The 27,973-nt window shown below is 41.7% G+C and overlaps 1 protein-coding gene across 3 annotated transcripts in view; it reads right to left on the bottom strand.

Moving 5' to 3' along the window:
* Positions 1-6,291, bottom strand: part of JADE1 (jade family PHD finger 1) — an 89,678-nt gene extending 83,387 nt beyond the window's left edge. The window contains exon 1 of one of the 3 annotated variants that reach the window (XM_069105358.1): positions 5,833-6,291. In XM_069105358.1, the coding sequence (XP_068961459.1) occupies positions 5,833-5,914 (82 nt within the window). In that variant the 5' untranslated portion in view covers positions 5,915-6,291. Of the gene's footprint in view, positions 1-5,393; positions 5,811-5,832 lie in introns of those variants that run through there. The other 2 variants (XM_069105356.1, XM_069105357.1) reach the window with 2 other exon arrangements.
* Positions 6,292-27,973: the final 21,682 nt, after the last annotated feature.

Genomic DNA, 27,973 nt, shown 5'->3' with positions numbered 1-27,973 from the left:
AGGGGAGGGGAGGGGAAAGGATAGGAGAAGGGAGGGGAGGTAATCTTGGAAGGAAGGTAGTGAGATTAAGGGAGACTGGAGAGGTTAAGTGATTTGCCTAAGGTCACAAAGAAAATGGCAAAACCAGGATTCAAACTGTCCTCTGACTCCAAATCCAATGCTCTTTCTACTGCATCAGTTAAAAGTTAAAAAGATCTGGATGAAAACTCCAGTTACTATACAAATAAATCACCAGGTAATGGAGGCAGGAAGGCTTTTAAATGTTTAAATAGGGATAGGGACTGGGACCTGTGATTTCACTGGAATTTGGAACTCCCTGTTGAGTAAACACCCTCTATAAAGGCAGATCAGATCAGCAAAGTCCTTTTATTTTAGTTTTTAAAAACTCCTTAGTGCAGGGAGATCTTAAATGACTTACCAAAGATCACAGAGCTAGTATGTATCAGAAACATAATTTGAACCCATCTCTTCCCAATTCTAAGATTAAATCCCTCTCCCCTCCCTCTTTGTCTCTTGTCTCTCTCCCCTCTCCCCTCCACATTCAGACAACACTGAACTCTCTCTAAAGTAGAAAGGATAGATACCCTGAATGGGAGATAATTCTAAATCTCCAGATAACTGACTATAAAATGACTACATGACTGAAAGGAACTTTAAAGGTAATCTAGTCCAACCCCTCCAGTTGAGAAACAAAGAAACTGAGACCCAAGCTCGAACAGGTTTATATTAAGGAGCAGAGGCAGGATTTTACCCCAGGGCTTCTGCTTCTAAATCCAGGGTTCTCTACACTGCAGCGCAAAGTTTTCTACACACAACTAGACACACCACTAGCCTTCCTGCTGCTCCCCAAACACACAACCAGTTCTTTTTTACAGGCCTCTATAAGGCCCAATCTAAGTTACGGAAGAAGGAAAGCCCCCTCCACTCCCCTCTCCGCCCCTACCTTCCTTCCAGAAAAATCAGTTATCACACTAAAGTAGATATTCTTTTTTTCCCCCTTTTTTTTTTTTGCCTTTTGGAGGGCAATTGGGGTTAAGTAATTTGCCCAAGGTTACCGGCCAGACCGAACTCAGGTTCTCCCGACTCCGGGCCTGCGCTTTACTCAGTGCGCCACCTAGCTGCCCCCCTAAAGTATATATTCTTAAGAAGTACTGGAAAACAGATTCTTAAGACAATTTCTTATGAATTCTCTAGGGAGTGATCTGATTGATCTCCCAGGGAACTTTTCAGAGGATTAGAATCCGTGGATAAGAGGGACTGTAAAGAAGGTTAACAGACAGCAACCACTAAGTAGTGGAGAGAGTCAGACTTGGAACTGTCTGGATTCAAATGCAGATTATGCCTTACAACCCTGGACAAGTTACTGATTCTCTCTGGGGCTTGGTATCTTCATCTCTAAAATAAGGGGATACTCTAAAATAGCCTGTGAAATGTGGCCCAACTCTATGGGTACCCCGAGCCATGTCCATTTCTCAGGCAACTCTCTAGGACTTTCCTACTAATGAAAGGACCTACTGCAAGCTACAGAAATTCCCATACCAAGAGTAAACCACAACGAAATCGGAGACTATCTCTGAATACTCAGTAACATAAATTTGCTTTCTGAGGTACTACTATTGAGGGAATGCAGTTATTCCACACAGCATTCTTAATATAGCCTAGCCTTCTGCTCTCCCCCCCCCCATACACTTAAAATTCAAAGTACATCTATAAATTGGAGGATTTGGAGCTGGAGGCGACCAAGAGAATCAGCTAGCCTAATCCTTCTACTTTATAGATGAAGAAACTGAGGCCCAGAAGGAAGAAGCAGCTTATTCAAGATCACATGTGTAGTTAAGTAGCAATGTCAGTATTTGAGTGGCAAGTCTGGTACTCCAAATCTGTGCCTTTTTTTCCCCACTAGGATTAGGGGAAACTGTTTAGTGTCTTCATCTAAACTTGATCGAGGAATGTGAACCTCAAGTTGGGGAGTGTTTTGTCTTTCACGCCCAGAAGGATGGTAACTCTTGTAGTGAGTCCCTGTTACACTTAATAAGAGATCGCTTTTCAGTGTCTAACAGACCGTCCTGAGCCTAAGTACAGAAGCTCCGGGCCCTTGGATTTGAGGTGTGCAGACAGACAGCCAGCAAGCTCTCCAGGCTGGCTGGGCTTAACATAGCCACCTGAGGAGCAACAAACCCCTCCGAGAATTCCATTCCTGCAGGAAGAAGTTTCCAATGCTCTCCACCCGGAAGGCTGCTTTTCGTCTTCATTCCTACCCGACTGCCACAATTGTAGAAGATAATTAAATGAAGTCAGAATTCGCCCGAGTAGCTAGAGGGCTACAAATCTTCCTACTCATCTGAGGCTGGGAACCTCCCTCCTGATTAGGGATCCAAGTTGATGCTGCCTTTAACGGGCCTCCCAGGAGAAGGCAGCCCTCCTAACGGGGTTTGGGAGCCCATGTGAATAGCCCGCTTTGGTGGGTGGGTGGGGGGAGGACTGTTTGAAGCAGTCACTGGGTCCCCAAGCTGAAGCAAGCATGCCCCTGGCGCCCTCCTCGGCTGCTCTGGCAGGAAGGGCGAGGCGAGGCCGGGCTGTGCCGGGGATGCGCTGCCGCTGCTGCAGGGTTAAGGACAGGCACGTTTCCAGGACTGAGCCAGCTGCTGCCCAGGGGCACACACACGCCCCTCGCGGAATTCGTTCAGTGCCTGCATCTGCAAGGAATGCAAGCCAATGCACCGTGCATGGGCTGCCAGGGTGCCCACAAGAACTGTCGGCCGCTCCTTCCCATCCCCACCCCCCTTCTGGAGAGGGCAGAAATAACAACGAGGCTGGGGAGGGAGGGGAACGGGAAAGGAGGAGGGGCAGAAACTAACTCCAGGCCCAGCCTCCCGAATGAGCCCTTCCAGCAAGGATGCCACCTTCACAGAAGGAAACGTCCCCAGCTGGTGCCGCCGCCCTGCTGCATTTGCAAAGTGACCAGCAGTCTCAAACCCCCACCCACAGGCTTGCGGCTCCGCCCTCCCCTGCTCCCCGGGCCATCTACACCAATCCGCTTGGGCCCGGCAGCAAATCAAACTCGGCCCCCACCCCCACCTCCCGGCGAGGCGCCCTAGCTTTCCCGGATTCGCTTGCACCGGGTGAAGCAGCGTGCACATTCATGCCGGAGGAGGGAGGGGTGAGGGGAACGCGAGAAAAGCGGTTTGGGGGTTGCAGTTGCGGCGGTGGCAGAGAGGAAGAGACTTCATCTCCTGTCTCTCTATCCTCTCCTCCCACCCCCAGACAGTTCTGGAAACTGTGTATCACCTCTGTCACAGGAAACCATCCAGCAAAAAGGCGGCGCAAAACAAATAAACAAACGCCAGCCTCTCTCTTTCTCTCCTTCTCCTCCTCCTCCTCCCAAGCTCTCTCCAGCTCCAGCCGCCGCGCCCTGATCTGGGCCAGGGGATCCTAGGGAGAGGCTGCCGGCTCTCCAGGGATCAGACTCTAGGGCAGTTCTCGAGGCTGCGGCGGCAACTGTGAACGCCTAAGGGCTTTTTGTCATTTTTATCCAGGCCAAGTGGCCTGCATATTGCCCCTTTGCGTTCCTCCAGGCAGCCCCTCTATCACTCCCCCTCCTAGGACAGGGAGCCGAGAAGGACCTTGGCTTCAGATTATCGACAGCAATCCTTCCTTTTACACATAATGAAAACTGAGGCCAAGGGAGGGGAAGTGTATGGCACCAACCAGGTTACTAGGTCTCGTGTTCTGTCCAAAACCCCATGCCGCTTATGCAAAGTCCTGGTGTAAATAAAACTCGGCCTGTTAAATGGACCTTCAAATCAAATTTGGTAAAGTCTCTCCCTACCCCCACGCTGCTTCTCCACCGGCTCCCCTCTGGCATTAAGGAGGCTGGTTGCAAAAGTTACACCCTCTATCCGCCACATTGCACCTGCCCACGTGCCGCTGGAGACCAGCATCCATTTCTCTCCATCCTCACCCCACCCCCACCCTACTTCCTTTCCTCCCAGGTAACCCCACGGCTAGTTAGAGGGTAGCAAGGCTGTTAACGCAAACAGCTAGGGAAGTTGAGGAAGCCCTCTGAAAGATGGTCCTAATGCACCTGCCTTTTACTGATGCTGTTACTCTCGCCACCACTTTCAGTTGCAGCAGAGCCTGAGGCGGCCCCGCCTCTCCTCCCCCCCCGGCGGGCGGGGAGTGGGGGGGGGGCGGAAAGGAGGTGGAGGGGATCGAATTTCCCCAGCAAATGGGACCGTTCCGACAGGATTCGAATCCCAGGTCAACATTCCACATTCCATCTATTGCCTACATTTGCAAAGCAAGCACCAAGCAACCCTGGGAAAAACTGCTCCAAAAGAACATGCGGGTGGGCAGGGAACAGCCCCCAACCCCCCACTCCTCCACATAACACACACAACACGTGCATTTAAGGTTTGGGTAACTTGCTGCCCTAAGGGGTACATTACACACCCATTTTCAAGATCAAGGTGATCAATGAACCCCACCTCCATAATTTGCAAATGGTGCCAAAGGTTGAAATTTGCAATTCACTTAAATTCTGGATTAATCGGTACTTTCCCTCCCTCCTTCACAAACCGAAGCGACTCCTACCTAATTTCACCTTTGAAAGGGGTTTTATACTTTCCGCTAATTTCACCGAAAAGTAAAAAGCTTAGCAATAGAGAACCCCAATTCGAAGAATTTTCCCCCTCCCCCAATTCTTTTCCCAGTACTCTTGAATTGATGCAATGAATATTTTGGATTGCTAGACACAGTTCTGAGAGCCAGTTCGTGGCTACCCTTCACACATATGTACCTATGCACACAAGAGACACACATACACACACCTATGGCTGGATAGATAGATGTTCCCCATCACACTGCCGCGAACAGGCTGTATATTCCTACAGACAAGGACCTGTACTCTTCTGCCACTGCCATCTGTCTACCAAGTTGTTACTATGCTTTTTTCTGTTCCCATGCAGCCCAATGCACCAGGGTTTGGAAAACCTTCCACCCGAGGGCCAACTACCTCGAGGGTGCTTTCGGAACGGTTAATTGAGGATTCACCTGAAGACTTGATAGTCTTCATCAATGCCCAAAAAAAAGAGGTTTCTTAAAGTCCGCAGCAGCCCTCCCCCCTCCAAAATTTTTCTTTAAAAATTTTTTTAATAAAAACTTACTGATCAACCTAGATCAATTTTCAGGCTCCCCAAATAATCCTGTTTCCTTCTCCCAGGGCTCCCCCGGGGCCCCAGCCATGAATGCCCAAGTTAGTGGTGGGATAGGAGCGCCTGAGCCGCTGCCTGCCTGCCTGCCTGCCTGCTCACCCGCCCGCCTGGCTGCCTGCCTCCCTCCCTCCTGGTTACATATCCAGAACCCAATCTTTTGGCGCCATATTAATGACGTACTAGATTATTTCCACTAGGCAGCGACCTTCGGCATTAAATTACTCCCGAGAACTCCCGAGCAAAGCAACAGACCCATCAAATATGGCTGTACAGCTCTGCTCAGCTCTGCTCTGCCGGGCTCGGCTGGCTCTGGCTCGGCTCGTCCGGCAGCCGCCGCCAACGCCGCCGCGGGGTCCGGACCCACACGCAGCACACACACTCACACACACTCGCACACACTCACAGACACACACAACCGCGCGCACACATACACACACCGCCGCGCCCCCTCCCCCCCGCGCGCTCACACGCACCCTCACACCACACACACACACACACACACGCACCCTCACACCACACACATACACACACGCACCCTCACAGCACACACACACATACGCACTCTCACAGCGCACACACACACACACACACACACACACACACACACACACACACACACCCGGTACCTGCTGCTGCAATGGTGCTGCTCGCCAGTGGGCTCGGAGTTTCGCGGCGAGCGAGCGCGGTTCCCGGTGCCTCATGAGTTCAGGGTGCCGCGGGGTGGGGAGGCGAGCCGAGAGCGGCTCCTGCACTTGCACTCACACACCCGCGCGCACCCATGCACACACACTCACATACACAACATTCGCACACCACACACACACATACACACAACACACACACGCACTCACACTCGCACACGGAGGCACTCTCTGACTGACGTTTTACTTGTTATGGAGGAAGGACTCCGTGAATCAAACTCATTTCTGGGTCACTGCTGCCACAGGGGGGAGCACTTTAATCCCTTGCCAAAACTAGGAGGGTGGGGAAGGAGAGGAAAGAGAGGGAGAGAGAGAGAGAGAGAGAAGCACTCAGAGGAACTGTCTGTCTCCTTTAACCCTTCACGGTCCTGGCTGCAGATGTGGCCAGACCTCACTGGCTAGAGCGCGCCTTTGGGGAGGTGGGGAATCATTCTGTCATCATCGTCATTCTGTCATCATCGTCATCCTCTCTTCCTCGTGCCGATGCAATCCCACAAACATTTAGTAAGCGCCTACTATGTGCATGGTACTGTGATAGAGGATGGGGAAAGAGAAAAGCAGTCTTCCCTCAAGAAGGGTGAAGCCTAGTCGGGGTTAGATACCGTGATTCCAGAAACCTCGGATTTGTCATGAAGTGTTTGTATAGAATTCATAGATTCGGAGCTGGGAGGGACCTGAGAGGTCATTTTACAGATAAGGAAACTGAACAGAGGTTAAGTGATTGGTTCAAGGTCACACCGCCTTGGAGGAGGAGAGAGCTTGCATTTGAGCCAAGGACCACTGACCTTTATTCGGAATAGTCTCCTATGGCAAGTTGGGGATCAGTTGTCAATTCGTTTTGAACACGTTCCATTCAATAAGACCCTACTAAGTGCAAGACACTACCCAACAGAACCAAAGTCTGTTGGTTTTATACATGTCCATTGCATTAAATTGCATTGACCTTGATATGCATATGCCAAGTGCTTCTTTTAAATAATGTGAAGTGCAAGCCAATATGATGCTGTAGCATGAAAGAATGCTGGATTTGAAGTCAGAGGACCTGGGTTCCAATCCCAGCTCTTCCACTTATTACCTGTGAACTCCTGTAGGTTTACAACCCCTCTGGGCCTCAGTTTCCTCATCTGGAAAATGAAAAGGTTGGATTAAATGACCTGTAAGGTCCCTTTTATCCCTAAATATGATTCTTGGGCTTGGATTCTGACTCAAGCACTTATTAGATATGTGACCCTGGGCACGTAACCTCTCTAACCCTCAGTTTCTCCATCTGTCAAATACTGGTAATAATAGCACCATCACTCAGGGTTTTGGTAGGTATCAAATGGGAAAATGAATGCACCCACCTCAGGGAGGGGGCTCCTCAGAGTAGACTCTTCTAGATTGAAGGCGCTATTTGTGGGTCGACATCAGTTCCAATTAAAATCAAAGTCATTTAATGAAATATTCATTCAGAAAAATAGGAATAAAATATTCCATTCCATATACCTGGGATACAATTCTCCCACAAAAATGCATGCCATCCGTGGATCCACAATAGGAACATTCATAGTATGGCAAACACATAAGGAATACATGTGGCCAGAGAACATCTGTGAAGGGACAAATCCTACATTTGATGCCACAGGGTAATTCACATCTTCTCATGGATGTCATCATGCTTCTCCTGACAGGCCCCCTTTTTATTAGTATCTTCCTGCCACAAGTCTCCCTCAGACACTGCCGTGATGGACAAGTCATCTCCACTGGATGTTCTTCTATGATTTCTGCTGTATTGAATTGGAGCTTCCTTTGGTACTGCCACTAGTTTGTGGAGCTTCTCTCTGCTTTCAGCTTCAGGCTTTAGCTTAAGTTCTTGCTTGTCTGGCATTTCATCCTTTCTTTGGGCTCCACTTTCTGATCTAGGGTCTTAGGGTCTCTCTGTCAGAGACCTCAACCAAGCTTATAATGAACATGCCTACATCTCCTCATTTTAATTTCTCAGACTCTACTTTGTCATCCATATGACTTCTAAGGTCCCTTATAGTTCTAAGTCTCTTGCCTCCTGATCCTATGAAGTCTGTTTAAACTTCAAATCCATTCTACTGTTCTAGGTAGATTCGTGGATGAGGGAAAAGACACAGAGACAAAGCTAAGTACAGGAGCTAAGGTCGTTGTGTCTCAGAATTGCCTGACCTAATTCCTGACCTTTTATCCTCATCAGCAACAAGCATTTCTTAAGAACTTTCTTTGTTGCCAAATACTGTGCTAAGTGCTAGGGATGCAAAGAAGCAGAGACCTACCCTCAAGGAGCTCACATCTTAATCCAGTTCACAAGCATCAAAAAAACAGCCTGCTAAAGCCTAAAAAGGCTGTGAGCTCACCCTTACACCAGCTGTAACTAATTAATCAACAAGCATTTATTCCATACCTACTATGTGGTACACATTGTGTTAATTAATGAATATTCAAAGAAAGGCAAAATCATGGTCCTTGCCCTCAAGGAGTTCTCATTATTAAATAATTATAAAATGATGTCTGTTCAATTGTTATTTATATTTATAAATGTAAATAGAAGGTTCTTATCTTTAGTTGAGTTGGGGTTTTGGGTTTCTTTTTAAAGTTGCAATTTTAGTGATTAACTATATCACGATATGACTTTTGAGTATAATGAATCCAGGTCTTTATAATAATAAATAATAAAACACGTGTATGTAGCTCTTGCCTCACAACAATCCTATGAGTAAAGCACAATAAGTATTATTATTCCCATTTTATAGATGAGGAGACTGAGGCTCAGAAGTTTGTTCATGATCACAGGAATAGAAAGTGTCATCTCTAGGACTGTCACTCAAAACTTCTTATCCACTGTTCTGTCTACTATAACACATAGGGACACAGGATTTAAACTTAGAGTTCACGACAATCTTGTAGCACCTAGGGGACTTTGACTGTAACTCAAAACTTCTTATCCACTGTTCTGTCTACTATAACACATAGGGACACAGGATTTAAACTTAGAGTTCATGACAATCCTGTAGCACCTAGGGGACTTTTGGAAAGTGCACCGGTGGAATGAAAAGCCAAGCCAGCAAAATAAGCATTTAGAAGTTACTGCAGTAAAAAAATATTGAGTTCTCTGTACCAAAGCACACTTTGTGAGAAGGGATTGTTCGGAATGTATCAATTTAAAGGCACAAAATATAGCTTGGAAGTTCACATTTCCAACTCATCTGTTCACACAAAAACTGTATTCCTATTGGGACAAACTTAAAACTTGCTAAAAAGCATACAGAATATCTCTATTTTAATCGAATTTTCAAGAAAATGATCAAAAGAGGACTCATTGAAGTTCTCAGTTATAGTTAGAAAAGTAAGATCTGGGTTAGAGGTTCTGCTTTCTTCCTCTGTTCTTTCCTTTAATATAAATAAATAGCTCATTCACTACCAACCTTCCTTGCTTTTTACCCATCCATTCATTCCAACACCTGTTTTCTTTTTCCTTTTTTACCCTACCTATATGCTCCCAACCAGGTTGATAACATCTAGACCTACAGGGGAACTTAGAATTCATTTGATCCATTTTACAGATGAGAAAACTGAAGCCTAAGGGATCTGTCCAAAGTTAGTGGAGTGCATTAGAAAGAATGCTAGATTTGACATCAAGAGGACCTAAATTCATGGCCTAGCTCTACGACTTGGTTCTTTTCCTTCAGCTTGAGCTACAAAATGGGGAGGTCAGACTGAATGGCCTCTAAGGAAGAGTTCTTTCAGCCACAAATCTATGATCCTAAACAGCAGAGTCTAGATTCAAAGACACAATATCTGTCTCCAAAGCCAAAGACTTTGACTCTCTTTCCACTGAATAATGCTACCTCCTGGGTGGTCAAATTAATTATCTCTACTTCCTTTCTTGTCCCTGTGATAAGTCTGCTTTCAGGAAAAGTCTCATGTTTTGGCAGAACCAAGTAAAAGTGTAGGATGTCTGGGGCTATCCCTTGTCTGCTTCCAGTAGAAATCTACTTTGGGCTCAATTGTCTTAGAATTCCACTTTTATCATTGAGCAACTTTCCTTTCTACCTCTATGTCCCCTCCCTCTCTCCTGCCCTATCCTGTCCCCATATACATAAACACTCCAAAGAAAGGGGGGGGGAAGCAAAGAACAAATGACTATTAATTCTACAATCAACCTGGAAAAGTAAACAGCATTACTCCTATTTGACAGATGGCAAATGAAGAATGAAATTAAACAAAACCCTCACATTCATCTGGATTCTGTGTCCTATGGATAAACATGAAAGTGTTCTGGTCTTCTAGAGCTGGGCTAATTCAATTAAACAAGCATTTATTAATCAATCGATCAGCTGGTCAGTCAACAAGTATGTACTAATACTGGGCACTATGATAGACACTGGAGACACAAAGACAAAAATGAAATACTCCCTGTCCTCAAGGAGCTTCCAATTTTTTGGGAGAGACAATATGTATAGATATAGTGCATACAGAATATATACAAAGTAATTACAATGTAATTTATGGGGGGTGGACAATTATCTAGGGGGATTCATCAAGAACCTCATATAGAGGGTGACCTTTGAGTTGAGTTTTGAAGAAAATTAGAGATTCTAAGAGGCAGAGGTGAGGAAAAGGTACATTTCAGGTACAGAAGACAGCAGAGACATAGAGACAAGAGATGTATTATGATGTATGTGGATTAGCAAGAAAGCCAATTTGACTAGATTGTAGGGTGTGTGAAGGAAAATAATGAAAGAAGCTTAGACAGGTAGGTTTGAGCCAGAATGAGAAGGATTTTTATGAACTGGATGAATGATTTTCAGGACAAGTAATTATACTCATTAATTAGACAACTAATCATCATTGTGCTTTCTCCTAAATACCTACTAAGTGCTAGATCCTGTAGTAGGCAATGAGGATTGAAATGATTCAGGATTTCAATGCCCAAGGAACCCTTAATAATGACTATAATTCAAAGAAATGGAGAGTGACTCCCCAAAAAGAATATAGAGAAGTACCCTAAAACTGAGAATAGATAGACAGTACCCTAAAAAGAGACTAGATAGGAAATCTGGGTCACTGTGTGACTATGCTGCAGCTGTTCCTTAATTGTTTTTTCTTCTGAAGCTTGCCTTTCAAGAAGAAAGATTTGGTGAGTCAAGTAACAGGCTCTCCATAAGTGGGACTCGTCAAAGCAAACTTGTCAATTCCAAAACAAATAGTTGACATTATGATATGTAAACGTAATGGAATATTGTTGTTGCTGTTGTTCAGTCATGTCTGACTCTTCATGACCCCGTTTGGGGTTTTTCTGGCAAAGATACTGGAGTAGCTTGCCATTTCCTTTTCCAGTTCATTTTTTTTTTTTTTTTACAGATGAGGAAAACAAGCAAGGAAGTATATGAGGCCTGAATTGAAGTCAGGTAATTGAGTCTTCCTGCCTCCAGGCTTGACACTTCATCCACTTTTTCACTTAGCTATTATGAATGTTCCATCAGAGATGAACAATTTCAAAGAAACTTGCGTAGTAATATTCCCATTTTACAGACAGAGAAACTTAACCTTAGAGTGATTAAGTAACTTTTTCAGGGTCGCTAATGACTATTATATGTCTGTGGTAGGATTTGAACACAGGTCTTGCTGACTCCAAGTTCAGCTCTTTATCCATTGCACTGCCTAGTGTTCCAGAATAACTTGGAGCTAAAAAAACAATTTTACTAGCTGAAGAGGGCAGTAGATGTCACAAAAGAGACATGGATAGATAATAGGTTGTTTCCCTAGTAGAATGAAACTCCTTGAAGGCAGGAACTACTTCATTTTTTTTCCTTTGTATTCTGAGTGCCTATCACGGTACCTGGCACATAATAGACACTTACTAAATGTGCTTTGATTTCAGTGTATTTAAAAGAAAGGTACTACTGACGCTCAGCATATTGGAGAAGATAAGTACTTGCAAACCTTTGGCATGTTTCTGCTTTGACTTTTTGCCTCTGAGAGATTACAAAATCTTCAGTCATCTATCAGTGGTAACTGGCCATTTCACAATATATGTGCATGCATGCCAAAGCAGGAACCAAGAAAACACCCGTGGCAGCTAAAGTGGTGTAGTAGGAACATCCCTAAGTGTATGGATTCCCTGCTAGGGTTTATTCTGAAGAAGGGAGAGATTTGAGAGTAAGCTACTCAAGAAAATGATAGCTTTGACACATATTATAGAGTTTTAGAACTATACTATCCTCCATTAGAATGTTGTTGTTTGTCTTTTGCTCTTGTGAAGAGGACCAATGACATCAGGGGGGTGATGTCTTGACTTTCAAGTGAATTGGATTTGAGTGAGGCAGAACGGAGCCAAAGCATCAGCCTCACCCTCTTCCTCCAGAGTCATAGAGGCCACTGGCAAGACAAAGGTCAAAAGGCCGGGGGGGGGGGGGCGAGGGCCCAAATGCAGCGAGAGACCTCGGCCCTTTTAAGTTTTTCCCAGGTCTCAGTTTGTCTGAAGAAAAAGGCAATGCCAACTCAGTGATTAAAGGTTGGGTTAGAATTGAGACAAAAGCTGGCCTAGTTTGCCTTCATAAAAGAATCATTCTGGGAAGGGAAGACCCCCAGAGTTTCGGGCCAGAACAGAAACAATTACTATTTACACTCACTCAGAGACATCAAAATCCAAGCAAAGTGCAAGTGAGGCTTGGACTGGGGACCTATTACTGATCTATCAATGAAAGCTAGAGTGATCTGGATTTAAGGGCATAGTCAAGTAGCTTCATCTGAATCACAATGGGCTGGGTTTTCAGAGCTAAGTTTCTAGGAGCTCCTTGAGGGTTGACACTGTCTTTCTATAAGCTGAGCTCAGCACAGTACTTGATACATAGGAAGGGTTTGATAAATGCTAGTTGACTGACTGACTGACTGACTGACCTAAGGAAACCCAAAGTCCGAATGTTTCAAATACACAACTACTGAATGTGAGACTGGAATAAAAATCTTCATGAAGTAAATACATGACATTTTTATTGTAAGCATATCAGTCCATCAGGAGTGATGCCATGAACTTTATATCAAACTTCTGGATGTTATAGCAAGTGCAAAACTTTACCTACCTAGTGGTTTGTGGTTTGGAGTCTCAGTGAATGAAAAAACCCCAAACCTGTAGATCTCTTTCCCAAGAGAGGCTGAAAGATGTTTTTAAGTCAGATATACCTATAGCTCTGTCAGAAGGGCTCTCTACTGGAATGAAGAGTATGATGTCTAAGTTCACTTTCAAGACCTTCAACAAACTGCCATAATTCTGCAAAGAAACCTTTCTATTCAAGGGAATCACAAGTAAGCAGATCTATGGAAAACGGCTCCACACCTAGCTGGAGAGCCTGGGCAACTTGTCTGTTTACAGAACAGCCCCAGAGTCTTAACAATTAACCATAACTACTTATTGACCATAAGAGAGTCAGCAGGTCTCTGATGAGTAGGTGGAGACATGTGATTGACACTAACTCTGTGGATTCTAAATAAGAGACAACCCAGTGGTTGTAGAGAGACTGTCTAAACCAGATACTGACTCAGGGAGTGACATTTTTAGGGAAGAAGACATGGTATACTCTAATTCAACATCCGAACCCAAAGGCAGCAGTTTTTCTGCCTAGAATTTTGGTCATTGGGACCCTAGGGCAGAGACACTTCATGGAATCTTAGAACAGTAATAGATCCCGGGGGCCTTCATTTTAGGAATACAGTGATATAGCTCTGATATAGACTAAGTTAAGCCCATACCATCAATTAGTTCAGGTGTTCAGGTCTAGGGGAAGATCAATCAGCAGATTACAGAGAACTAAACTACTACCCTAGTCATTTCCAGATCAAACTCTGATGTTACAAGTGAAAGCAGGGAGATGGTTACACATGTAATCAGATGACTACAGCAATGTTGATTCAAATGTTATGCTTTTTGTGCAATCATATATATTAAGATATTTACCTGTTCATTCTGCATGTCCTCATAAGTCTTATGGTTTATGGTTATTGGTATTATTTGTGTTATGTATTGATGTTGTACAATTATGGTAGTTATACTTGCCTGTTAGTGATTTACTCATTTGTTACTTCTTTAGTTGGGAATATGTTAATAGGTAAGCATGATCTCTTCTTGGATGGGCCTATTGATGGTATAGTGCCAGTTTAAATTGTTTTGGTCTTATGATTATTTGTGTTCTATAGGTAGGCATGCTCTGCTGTGATACATGCTTCTAACCTGTTATTTAGACATGTAGTCCCTGAAGCAAATTCTCAAGTGATGCTTGTACTCTGCTATGTCTATGGCATATCTGTTGATATTGACTGTGAACAGCACTCTGAAATGATTAACTGAGACATTGGTATAATCATTGTTTCTTTACATTTTGTTGGGGCCATATTAACCCTTGTGTTATAATTTTGCCAATTTCAAGTACAATGTGGGTGGTTTTTTTTGCAAGAAAATGCATAGTTTTATGGCTCTGGGGAAGAATACAGTCTTTGACAAGTTTGGAGAAGGGATCAACCTTGGCTGGGACTTGCCCCACCTTACTTTGGAAAAGAAGAAGATTGTAGAAAGAGATGACTTTGGAAGAGAAAAAATAATTAAGAAGGGTCTGGAGAACCAAACATAGAAGCAGGAAGTATGCTGTGAGATAAGGAATAATAGCCTACAAAAAATGAACTGAACCTCTGCTGTCAGGTCAGGGACCTGCCACTGCAGGGTGATGAGACCCAGCCCAAGGAACAGATAGAGGGATCTTTTTTTGCCCCACTTTGCAAAACAACATTTCTCACCACTACCTATTGGACATTTTTAAATAGATGTCTCATAGACACAATAAACTCATGTTCAAAACTGAATTTATTATCTTCCCACCCAAAACCTCTCCTATTACCACCTTCCTCCCAGGCACTCAGGCTTGAAGCCTAAGTATGATCCTCAACGCTGTGTTCTCTCTCATCCCCTATATTGAATCTATCATCAAGGCTTGTTGATTTTATCTTCATAATATCTCTTGTATACATCCCCCTCTCTCCTCTGCATTGCCACCACTCTAGTACAAGCACTATCATCGCTCATGCCCGCACTACTGCAGTAGCTTGCTGGTTGGGTTCCCTGCCCCAAGTCTCCCCCCACTTCAGCACAGCTTCCATACAGCTGTCAAAGTGATCTCCCTAAAGTGCAGGTCTGACCCTAATGCACACTCTCCCTCCTTTTCCAGTCTTCTTATACCTTAGCCCACCCCTCCCCAGGTACTTTTTGATCCAGTGACACTGGCCTTCTTTCTCTTCCTCAAACAAGGAACTCCATCTCCCACCTGTAGGCATGTTCACTGACTATCCTCCATATGTGCACGGTTCTCTCTACTCTTCTCTATCTCCTGGATCCCTTCAAGTATCAGCTAAAATCCTGCCTTCTACAGGAAGCCTTTTCTGATCCTTCTTCATTCTAATTAATTATCCTTCTTAATTCCCTCTGTTAATTATTTTCAATTTATCCTATATAGAACTTGTTTTTACATATTTGCTTGCATACTGTTTCCCCCAATAGACTCTTGGTTCCTTGAGAGCAGAGGGGTATCTTTGGCCTTTCTTTGTAACTCCAGTACTTAGCACAGTACCTAGCACAGAGTAGGCACTTAATAAACGTTTATTGACTGATTGGTGGTAAATAATTGTTTACTAACTGACACTGTTATCTGGGAGGGCAACTAGTTTTTTCCTTATCTGTTGTTTTCCATTCAGATCTCATTTACATACTATAAAATCCTGTTGGTCAGAAGAAATGATAATCTCTGTATATATTATTTTAGCCTTACAGAGATTTGGAGGAGAGCATTCCTTATTTGAGGGATGAAAAGTTTGATCAGCAAGCAATAAATAAATTTGGTGGTGATGGTGCTGGTGGTGGTGGGGGGGGGTATGTGTGTGTGTGTGTGTGTGTGTGTGTGTGTGTGTGTAGCTATTAGAGCAATGGCAAAGAGTAGAACTGGACTTCAAATCTTGGCATGAGAATTCAGAAGTCATATACTCCTAGAAGTAGTCTCAGAAAATGAGAATGGCAGGCTTCAAGGAGCAAAGTGTGTGGAAGTGTACTGCTACTTTCATTTTTGAACCTCTGCCAGTCATTCTGGGTGGGCTGGACTCTTGAAAGGAAGACTCCTCTCTAAAGAGGAGGGGGAGCTGAAAGTCATACATTCTCCCTAGAGCCCCAATGACTTGACCTGCTTTGTTTACTAATGCTATCTATTGCCTCCATTTAAATCACAGAACCTCAGCATCAGAATGCATCCCAGAGAACATCTAGTCAAACTAAACCTGTACAAGAATCTCCTTTACAACATACTCAACAAATGATAATCTAGTTTGTGCTTAATGGCGGCTGGTGCTGGGGAATCTACTGAGGCAGTCCGTTCAGCTTTGGGATAGTTATGATGACTGAAAAGTTTCCTTACTTCTAACCTAAATTTGCCTCTTCCTGCTTTGTATTTGACGCTCCTCATTTTGCCCTCAAGAGAAAAGTGGGAAAACGAAAATCCCTTGTGAACATGACTACTTTTCAAATTTCTATCAAATTTGCCCTGTTCCCATTCCACCCCTGCCACCCCCACCCAAGTCCTCTCTTCTCCTGGCTAAATAGCCCCCGTTCCTTGAACTAATCTTTATATGGCATGAGGCAGATACCTCACTATTCTGGGTACTCTTTTCTGGATACTCTCCAGCTTATCAATGCACTTCCTAAGATGTGGTGTCCCAGAATGAACATTACACTCCAAATGTGACCTGAGCACAGGGCTGAGTACAGTGGGTATATCACCTACTTTGTCCTGGCCTGGATGCTTTGTCTCTCATTATGCAACGTTAGCTCATATTAGCTCTTTTGGCTGCCAACTCATAGCCAAACAATAGAAGGCAGAGTCCATTAGCAGACCAAAAAGGTAATAGTGGCACCACATGTTGTTGAAATAGCAAATAGAAGCTCTAGGTCTTTCTTGGAGGACAAAATGTGCAGTATGGCATAAAGGGCACAAACCTGGTAATTAGGAAGCTAGAACTCTAGTCTTGACTCTGTTACTTATACAGTGTAATCTTGGCAAACCACTTTAGATTTAATTTTCCTTATCTGTAAGAAGAAACTATAATCTTCAGTGACATTTTAGGGATGAGGTGAGGTTGAATGAACCCAAATCTTACTTGATAAATGCCCTTGCAAGGAAATATAAATTTTGACATCCAGTTAGGGTCTTTTTCTTTTATAAGCCTACTAAAAAACAAAACAAAACAAAACAAAACCCCCACAAAGTTGAAGAATGTATTTGTGTATGTGAAAAAGAGACTGCAAAACATAGAAGGAACTGAGCCTGGGATCTGTGAAAGAGGGAAAATGGAGGAGCTATGCTTCTGTCTTTGGGAGGAAGAAAGGAGTTAGTAGGGAAGAGATGTTGATTCAGACACTTTCCATGCCCATCACCAGCAGTTGTCATCAAGTCAGGACAATATGTTCACTTTTCAGAAAGGCCTCAAGTTGAGCACTGTGCAGCCTTCCATATGAACGGTATGTTCACATGTCATGGGATCATAGGATCTCAAAATGGAAGAGAACGTAGAGATCATAATTTCAACCAACTCTCTCAGAAAACTCCTTGCCATGGCCAATTGCTTCATTTGTGCCCTTGGTCTCATCTTGTCCTCATTTTTTGATCATTGCTACTTTCTGTGTAGTCTTGATTTTTCTTTATGAATGTTTACACATATGCACAATATTTCTGCCCTCCCCCCACAGGCCATCCTTAAAACACCTCAATTTCGCCCTGGTATTTCATCAAACTATTGTTCAAAATCTTTCCCTTTTTATTGCTTAACTCCTAGAGTTTTCTTTACTCACTGCTTCTACTTCTTTACCGCATACTCCTTTGTAGTCTGGATTCTAACTCTACCACTCTACTGAAATTGCTCTTTTAAAGGTTACTGCTAAATCTGATAGCCTTTAATTTACTTATTCGATTTCATATCAATCAAACTGCCAAAGGATTTCTTTATAGAGCTAGAAAAAACAATAATGAAATTCATCTAGAGAAATAAAAGGTCAAGAATCTCAAGAGAAAATGTGAAAAAATTGGAAAAGTGGAGACCTAGTTGTATCAGTTTTCAAACTATACTACAAAGCAATCATCATCAAAATAATTTGATACTGGCTAAGAAACAGAGAGGTCTATCAGGGGAACAGATTAGCAACTCAACATACAGAAGCAAATGAACACAGTAGACTAGTGTTTGATAAACACAAAGACTCAAGCCACTGAAGTTAAGAACTTTCTTTCAATAAAAGTGCTGGGTAAATTGGAAAATAGTCTGGCAGAAACTAGGTACAAACCAACATCTCACATCATATGCCAAGATAAACTACAAATGGGTACATAACTTAGACATTAAGGGTGGCATTGTAAACAAATTAAAGGAACATAAAAGAAATTACCTTTCAGATCTATAGGGAGGGGAACAGTTTATTACCAAACAAGGGATAAAGAGAATCATAGATGATAAAATGGGCAATTTTGATTACATCATACTAGAAAGGTTTTGTACAAATAATACCAATACAGCTAAAATTAGAGAGGAAACAAGTAATTAAAGGGGAAAATCCAACTTTGCATCAAATTTTGCTAATGACAATCCTGTATCAAAGATATATAAGGACCTGATCCTAATCTATAAGAATTAGATCAATTCCTCCAATCGATAAATGATCAAAGGGTATGACCAGATTCTTTCTTTTTTGGACTTTTTTTTGGTCTTTTTGGAGGGGGGATGTCAGGGCAATTGGGGTTAAGTGACTTGCCCAAGGTCACACAGCTAGTAAGTGTTAAGTGTCTGAGGCTGGATTTGAACTCAGGTCCTCCTGACTCTAGGGCCAGTGCTCTATTCATTGCTCCACCTAGGTGCCCCCAGGCTATTTTATAAAGAAGAAACCTCAACTTTCTAAAACCATATGAAAAAAATACTCCAAATCACTAATAATTAGAGACATATACACTAAAGCAACTCTGAGGTTTTATTTCATATAAATATGATCAGTTAAGTTGACACATGTTGGAGGGGCTATGGGAAAATAGGCCATTAATGTACTGTTAGTGGAGCTGTGAATTAGGCAAGCCATTCTCAAAGGCAATTTGGAACTATTCCTCAAAAGTTACTAAACTCTACACAACCTTTGACTTAGCAATTCCACTACTAGCTTTATATCCCAAAGAATACAAAGAGGAAAAGGACTCATAAGTACAAAAATCTTTAGAGTAACTCTTTTTGTAGTAGCAAAGAAGTGTAAACTAAGGGGGTTGTTAATCAGAGGGAATGGCTTTACAAATTATGGCATATGAATATGGTGGAATAACATTGTGCCATAAAAAATGGCAAGAAGTTGTTAGTTTCAGAGAAACCTGGGAAGACTTGTAAAAACTGATGCAGAGTGAAGGAGAAGCCAGAGAACAACAACAACAATGTAAAAACAATTTCAATCTTTAAGAATTTTTGATCAAGTAATAATCTGTAGGCAGAGTTGTGAACTGATCCAACCATTCTGTAGAGCAATTTGGAACTACGCCCAAAGGGCTATAAAACTGTGGTTACCCTTTGACTCAGAAATACTGCTGCTAGGTCTATATCCTAAAGACATTAAACAAAAAGGGCAAAAGACCCTCTTTGTACTAAAAGAGTTATAACAGCTCTTTTTGTGGTGGCTAAGAATTGGAAATGGAGAGGATGCCCATTAATTGGAGAATGGCTAAACAAGCCATGGTATGATTGTGATGGAATATTATTGTGCTATAAGAAATGAAAAGCAGGGTGATTTCAGAAAAACCTGGAAAGACATGAACTGATGCAAATGAAGTGAGCAGAACCAGGAGAACGTTGTACACAGTAACAGCAATTTTGTACTATGAAACTGTGAATGACTTAGCTATTCTCGGCAATACAATGATCCAAGACAATCCCAAAGGATTCATGATGAAGCATGCTATCTGCCTCCAGAAAAAGAACTGATACTGTCTCAATGCAGACTGAAACATGTTATTTTTCACTTTCTTTCTTTCATTTTTTAAAATTCAAGTCTTCTTTTTTTTGCTTTAAATAGTATTTTATTTTTTTCCACAATTACATATCAAGAAAAATTTTAGCATTCAATTTTTACAAGATTTGAGTTCCAAATTTTTCTTTCTCTCTTCCTCCCCTCCAATCTTGTGAAAACGGTAGGCAGTTTGATACAGTTTATACATATGCTATCATGTAAAACATATTTCCATATTCATTAAAGTTGCGAAAGAAGGAACAGATCAAAAGGGAAAAAAATCCACGAGAAAGGACAAAGTAAGTAAAAAAAAAATGCTTTGACCTGCATTCAGAGTCCATCAGTTCTTTATCTGGATGTTGATAGCATTTTCCTTCATGAGTCCTTCATGTTTGTCTTGGATCATTGTGTTGCTGAGAAAATCTGAATCACTCATAATTGATCATCATACCATGGTGCTAATACTATGTATAATGTTTTCTAGGTTCCACTTACTTCACTTTGCATCAGTTTGTACAAGTCTTCTCAGGTTTTTCTGAAATCTCCCTCTTCATCATTTCTTATTGCACAATAGTATTCCATTACATTCACATACCACAGCTTATTCAACCATTCCCTAATTGATGGGCATCCCTTCAATTTCCAACATTTTGCTTCCTTTTCTCCTTTTTATGGTATTTTTGGGATATAGACCTAGGAGTGGTATTGTTGGATCAAAGGGGTATGCACAGTTTAGTTGCCCTTTGGGCATAGTTTCAAATTGGTAACTTCTCAACTTCACCAACAATGTATTGGTGTCCCAATTTTCCCACATCCTCTCCCACATTTATCATTTTCCTTTTCTGTAATATTAGCCAATCTGATTGGTGTGAGTTGATATTTCAGAGTTGTTTTGATTTGCATTTTTCTAATCAAAAATGATTTAGAGCACTTCTTCATATGCCAATACATAGTTTTGATTTCTTCATCTGAAAACTGCCTATTCATATCCTTTGACCATTTATCAATTAGGGAATGGCCTGTATTCTCATAAATTTGACTCAGTTCTCTAAATATTTGAGAAATGAGGTCATTGTCAGAAACACTTGCTGTAAAGATTATTTCCTGGCTTTCTGCTTTCCTTCTAATTTTGGTTGCATTGGTTTTGTTTGTGCAAATTTTTTTCAATTTAATATGATCAAAATTATTAATTCTACATTGCATAGTGCTCTCTATCTCTTGTTTGGCCACAAATTCTTCCCCTCCCCATAGATCTGACAGGTAAACTATTCCTTGCTCTTCTAATTTGATTGTTTTGTTGTCTATGGTACCTTTTAGCAAGATGTAGTTTCCTTCCTTACCTCTTTTAATTAGGTTTATGTTTGCTTTTACTTTGTCTAAGATCAGGATTGCTACCCCTGCTTTTTTTTAACTTCAGCTAAAACATAATAGATTCTGCTCCAGCCCCTTACCTTTTCTCTGTGTGTCTCTGCTTCAAGTGTATTTCTTGAAAGTAACATTTTGTAGGATACTGGTTTTTGATCCACACTGCTATACACTTTCATTTTATAGGAGAGTTGATTCCCATTCCCATTCCCAGTTATGATTACTACCTATGTATTTCCCTCCATCCTATTCTTCCTCTTGTTTGTCCTCTCTCTCTTTTCACCTTTTCTCACCTCACCAGTGTTTTGCTTCTATATATCACCTTACCTGATCTGCCCTCCCTTTTGCTAGTCCTCACCCCCTCCCCTTTACTTAATCTCCTCTCCTCCTAATTCCCTGTTAGGTAAGATAGATTTCTATATTCAACTGATTGTGTATATTAGTCCCTCCTTGAGCCAATACTGATGAGAATAAGGTTCAAGCAATGGCCATTGTCCCCCCTCCCATCTTTCCCTCCATTGTAATAGGTCTTTCTCATCTCTTCATGTGAGATAATTTACACCCATTCTACCTCTCCCTTCCTTCTACACCCATTGTATTCCTCTTTCGCATCCCTTAATTTTTTTATGTCATTCCCTCGAATTCAGCTTTTATCTATACCCTCTGTCTAAGTATATTCCATCTCTCTGTACTGTTAGTGATACAATTTTTAAGGGTTACAAACATCATCTTCTGGTGTAAGGATGTAAACAATTTAGCTCTATTGAATCCCTTATGTTTTCTTTCTCTTTTTTTTTATGTCTTTATGCATGTCTCCAGTCTTGATACTGGAGGTCAAATTTTTGGTTTTGTTTTGGAGGCTTGACATCCTTCTATTTCATTAAATGACTCTTTTTTCCCTTTATGTATTATGCTTAGTCTTTCTGGGTAAAGTGATTCTTGGTTGTAGTCCTAGCTCCTTTGCCCCCTGCAATATCATGTTCCATGACCTCCAGTCTTTTAATGTCACAGCTGCCAAGTCCTATGGGGTCCTGATTGTGATTTCCCCAATATTTTAATTGCTTCTTTCTGGCCACTTGTAATATTTTTTCTTTGACCTGATGGTTCTGTAATTTGGCTATAATGTTCCTTTGGGTTTTTAATTTTGGGATCTCTTTCCTGAGGTGATTGGTGGATTCTTTCAATGCCTTTCTTGCCCTCTGGTTCCAGAACATCAGGTCAGTTTTCCTTGATAATTCTTGAAAGATGCTATCCAGGTCCTCCTTTTAATTATAACTTTTAGGTAGCCCAATAATTCTGATATTTTCTTTCCTGGATCTATTTTCCAGGTCAATTGTTTTTCCCATGAGGTATTTTCCATTTTTTTTTTCCATTTTTAAAAACATTTTTTTTGATTGATTCTTGATGTCACATAGAGACATTAGCTTCCACTTGCCCAATTCTAACTTTTAAGGTGCTGTTTTCCTCAATTAGTTTTTGTATTTTCTTTTCCATTTGGCTAATTGTACTGTTTAAGGAGTTGTTTTCTTCAGTGGATTTTTGTAACTTCTTTTCCATTTGGTCAATTTTATTTTTTAAGCAGTTTTCCAAACTGTTGAGTCTTTTTTCCCATAATTCTCTTGCATCACCCTAATTTTCCCCCCAATTTTTCTTCTACTCTCTTGTATGATTTTTAAGTTCCTTTTTGAGCTCTTCCATGAGTTCTTTCTGGGCTTGAGCCCACTTTCCATTTTCCTTTTGGGTTTTGCCCATAGGTGTTTGGACATTGCTATCTTCTTCTGAGTTCATGTCTTGTCTTCCCTGTCCCCATGATCACTTTTTATGTTGTTTTTTTGCTCATTTTGGGGGGACATTTTCCTTTCTTTTAAATTTGATCTCTGTTCCTAGGGTGGAAGGGGCTCTGTCTCAGATCTTCTTGTGCCAGTGGCTACAAACCCTGGCTGTTTACCTGGTGCTCCATTGATGTTGCCCTGGGACCCAGGGGGGTCCCACACAACTGGTGCTGTGTTGAGGGGATGGGGTGGGGAGTGGCTGGTACTGCTGGAGGCTGTAGGGATCTGGCAGCTTACCTAATGATGAGCTGGGGTCTTAATGGTGGTGTCTGGCATGTGCTGAAGTCAAGTGGGTTTTTTTTTGCATTTCCATGGTGTTACATTGAAGCGCAGAGAGTTACAGCTGATGGGTGATACCTGCCTCCCCGCCCCTCAGGGCTATACTGAAGCAAGTGGTGGTTCTCGAACTGGAGTCTGCTGGTTCCCCTGGCTAGGGTGAGGAATTCTAAGCACCACCCTGGGGCTTAGAATCTCCTGTTGGTTTGCTGAGACGGGGCTTGCTATTGGCTTGCTGGGACACTTCATATCCTGGAATGAGCTTCCCTTTTACATGAGTGAGATGGACCAATCCTTCAGGTCTCCTGGACTAAAAGGTGACTCTACTATCTTTCTGCTGACTCTGATGTTCCAGGATTTATTCTGGGGCATTATTATTTTATGGTTATTTGAAGGTGAATATGGGAGAGTTACAGCGATTTACATCTTACACTGCCATCTTGGCTCCTGGAAATTTTGAGGCTTCTTATATAAAATGACTAATATGGAAATGTCTTACATGATTGCACATGTATAAACTACACTGGATTACTTGTCATCTCAAGGAGGGAAAAAGGGACAGAGGGAAGGAGGGATAGAATTTGGAACTCAAAACTTAAAAAAAATGTTTAAAATAGTATTAACATATAATTGAGGAAAAATAGAATGTTACATTTAAAAAGTTTGCAAAGTGCTTTATCTGCATTAAAAATTCTGATTATCATAATTATTAGTCATGATTACAATGGTCCAGTAATGAAACACACTACCCACCTCTTGACTTAAGTGGGCACAATGAGGCATTTTTTTTTTTTGAAACATACAATGAAGGAACTTATTTTGACTGACTATGCAGAGATATGAAAAAAGGTTTTGTTTTCCTTTCTTCATCCTCGGTCTCCTTGCATTTTCTCTCCAGTTTTTGATGCTAACCACCCTTTTCCCTTGATTAATCTCTCTTCCTTTGGTTTCCATGACACTGCCTCTCTCTCGGTTTTCTTTCTACTCAATTCTGCTTTCTCCTTGATTCTCTACTATTCTTTCTCCTCCAGTGTCAGACTATGATTGCTCCTTCTGTGTTTGCTTTCTTGTATAATTATCTGTTTCTAACCCCCTTAGTATGGGTGTCCCTGAAGACTCTTTCTTAGCCCCTCCTCTCTCTACACTCCTTTTCCTGGTAATTTCATCAGTTCTCATGGGTTCAATTATCTTTATGCAGATGATTTAAAAAAATCTTTATGTCCACCTTCATCTCTCTCCTGAACATTAGAACCACATCAACAACTTCCTGCTGGACATCTCAACCTGTTTGTCCTATAGATTGCTTAAATTCTACATGTCCAAAATAGATCTAATTATTCCTACCTTCCCCCTCCTCCAACCTGTTTTTCCGAATTTTCCTATTTCTTTTGACCTCACCACCATCCTTTTTAGTTACCCAAGCTCCCAGCCTGAAAGTATCCCTGACTCAGTCCTTGCTCTCAATCTTACCCCCATCCAATTGCCAAATCTTATCGATCCTATCCATACAATGTTTCTTACATCTATCCCCTTCTCTCCATTCCCACTGCTGATATTCCCACTTCAGACCATCATCACACATTTGGACTATTGAGACCTTTTCCTAATTGGTATTCTGGCTCCTAGACTTTTTCCTCTCCAATCCATTCTCTATACAACTGTCAAAATAATCTTCCTTAGGTTTGGGTCTGACCATGTCACTCTCCTGCTCAAAGATCTTTAGTGACTCCCTACTGCTTCTGTGATTAAATAGAAACTCCTCAGTCTGGCAATTTCAAGCTTTCTACAATCTGGTTCTTGCATTATTTTTTCTAGTATTATTTTATGTTATTACCATTCATTCACTCTTCTATATAACCAGACCTAATAACTGTTCTCAAAATTCAAAATTCTATCTTCTTCCTCCCTGCCTTCACACATGCTATCCTCAGTACCTGCAATCTTTATCTTTCTTAAAAATTGAGTTGAAATACCTCTTCCTTTGTGCAGCGTTTTCTGATTCCCCTAGTTGCTAGTACGTTTTTCCCCTTCAAATTAACCTTTTATTTACATATCTGTGTCTATGTAAAATACTTCTGTTGTTGTTTAGGATCCTTGAGAAACTGTTTTTGTTTGTTTAGTCTCTTTCCCTAGCTCAGTGCTGGGCACATAACTAGGTGGTCAATAAATGTTTGTTAAATTTCAATCCATCATTTCACAGATGAGAAAACTGAGATCAACAGAAAGGAAGTATCTTGCCCAAGGTCACTCAGGTGGTGAATAATAGAACTGGAATTCAAGCCAAGACCCTCTGACTACCTGTCTCATGCTCTCTTTCTTATACAGGCCTATGGGAGTGCCAGTTTTGTTAGTGGTAATAACCACTAGACAGAAGGAACAGCAAACGCTTCTCTCTGGGAACCTTCCTCTTCCTGAGTAGTATGACTTCTTCCACTTCTCATCCTAATTACTCTAGTTTTGTCTATCTCCTCACTCAATAAGACACATTTTTATTTTCTTTATTTTTTGAAAAGATTCTTGTACTCTCATCTTATCTCTGATACAAGTTGTAAGAAAATGACCATAGATCTCATCCAGTTGAATTCTTTACCTCCTTTTTTGTTTGCTATTAAATTCAGCCCTTGCACTGGTCTAAAGTTTTTCTATTTTCTAACCCAGGTTTGAATAGCATTTCTATCAACTCTGAGTATGAGATTGGAAACTGACTTGTCAACAGAATAAACAGCTTACCCCTGTTAGGTCAGGTCCCCACTTGGCATCAGCTCTGTCCTTCTGAAGGCAGTTTTTTTTTTTCAAATTTCCAGTATCATTGGCTCTGTCAGGACTGGTAACTTAACTCAGTTAAACACTGTAATGATAATAGCACTTTAGTCACATTGCCAGAGGGATCCCAAAGTTATTTGAAATATCTCATGTCAGGTTAAAAATCAGGATAAATTTCTTTTATTAGCTTCTTCATATTATCCTTTTTTTTAAGCCCACAAACCTGATGGCATTGAGAATTGGTAGCATACAAGAATATTGGATTGAATATTAGAGTCAAAGGACATGGATTTAAGTTTCTGAGCAAGTCACTTTTAATAAAACAAGCATTTATTAAGCAAGGCATTATGGTAGGTATTGAGGATACAGATGTAAAACAAATCTTTTACTTCTGGACCTCAGTACTTTTATCTGTAAAGATAGGTGGTTAGGCTTAATGATCTCTAAGGTCCCTTCCAGCAAGAAATTCCAAAACTCAGCTTTCACATCAGTGGTGGACCCTGGTCTAAAAGGAAGACTTTCAGCCCTTAGCTGAATGTACTCCTTTCTGTTGACATACATATTTATGTGGCTTGTCTAAAATAAAGAAAAGGAACAAAATTTAGACCTAAAGGACTTTTGACAAACTCTGTGGATTCCACAATCTCTCTCTGAAATCAACTACAGAACCTCAGAGTTGTATGGACCCTAGAGGTTTCAGGGGGAGGGAGGATTCCTAATATCATGAACTGTCCAAAAGTGGAATGGGCTGCCACAGGTTCCATTTCACTGGGGGTCTTCAGGTAAACATTAGATAATTATTTGCCAGATATATTATGGTGAGGTTTGCACTCATGCCTCACACCTCTTTGCAATTTCCAGTCATTGGTCTGGTTCTGCTCTCCAGGGGCCAATCAGAATAAATCATCCCCTTTCCACATAGCAATCTTTCAAATAGCCAAAGATAGAGATAATTTCTCCCTTAATTCTTCTCTTCTTTAGGATTATTCCCAGAGTATTCTATAGGTCAATAGCTATTAATCACTTCATAAATGAATGAAGATTGGGGAAAAGAGGAGAAACATTGAGGGTAGGGAGTAGAAGGAGAAAAGAAAAATTAGTTATTTATTAAGGACCATTCACGTAGCCAGCACTATGCTGGTTCCTGGGGAGGATATAAATGCAGCATAAGATGAGGTTTCTATTGCTGTCAAGGACCTTATATTCTTGTTGAAGAGACAAAACCAAGTGATTTAGTTCAGCACTAGAAGAATCTTAAGACATGATATAGTCCAACTCAATCAGTCAATATACACTTAATAAGTGCCTACTACACACCAGAAACTGTGCACTCCATTTTATAGGGGAGGAAAAAATACACCAACAAAGAAGGAACTAGTGGCACTGATGTTAAGCATAGCAGAAGTCCATAAAGAAAAGAGATCATAAGATGGACTGTTTAGAACTAGAAGAGGCAGGAGGCTAGGTGGTGCAGTGAGTAAAGCACTGGCCCGGAGTCAGGAGGACCTGAGTTCGGTTCCGGCCTCAGACACTTAACACACACACACACACACACACACACACACACAAAACAAAAAACTAGCCGTGTAACCTTGGGCAAGTTACTTAAGCCCAATTGCCCTCCAAAAGGCTAAATAAATAAATAAAAATAGAACTAGAAGAGGCTTTAGACATCATCTAATCCAACAGTGACCCTGCCCCTACCCCTGCCCCCGTATAGACCATGGCAAGTAGGAACTGAAGCTTGGCCTGGAATAA

The sequence above is a fragment of the Petaurus breviceps genome, unplaced genomic scaffold, assembly GCF_028583685.1.
Source record: "Petaurus breviceps papuanus isolate PSGF00001 unplaced genomic scaffold, PetGlider_PUasm1.0 76, whole genome shotgun sequence".
NCBI classification, from domain to species: Eukaryota; Metazoa; Chordata; class Mammalia; order Diprotodontia; family Petauridae; genus Petaurus; species Petaurus breviceps.
Note: the sequence above shows the minus strand (reverse complement) of the source record. Positions and strands in the feature narration are given on the sequence as shown.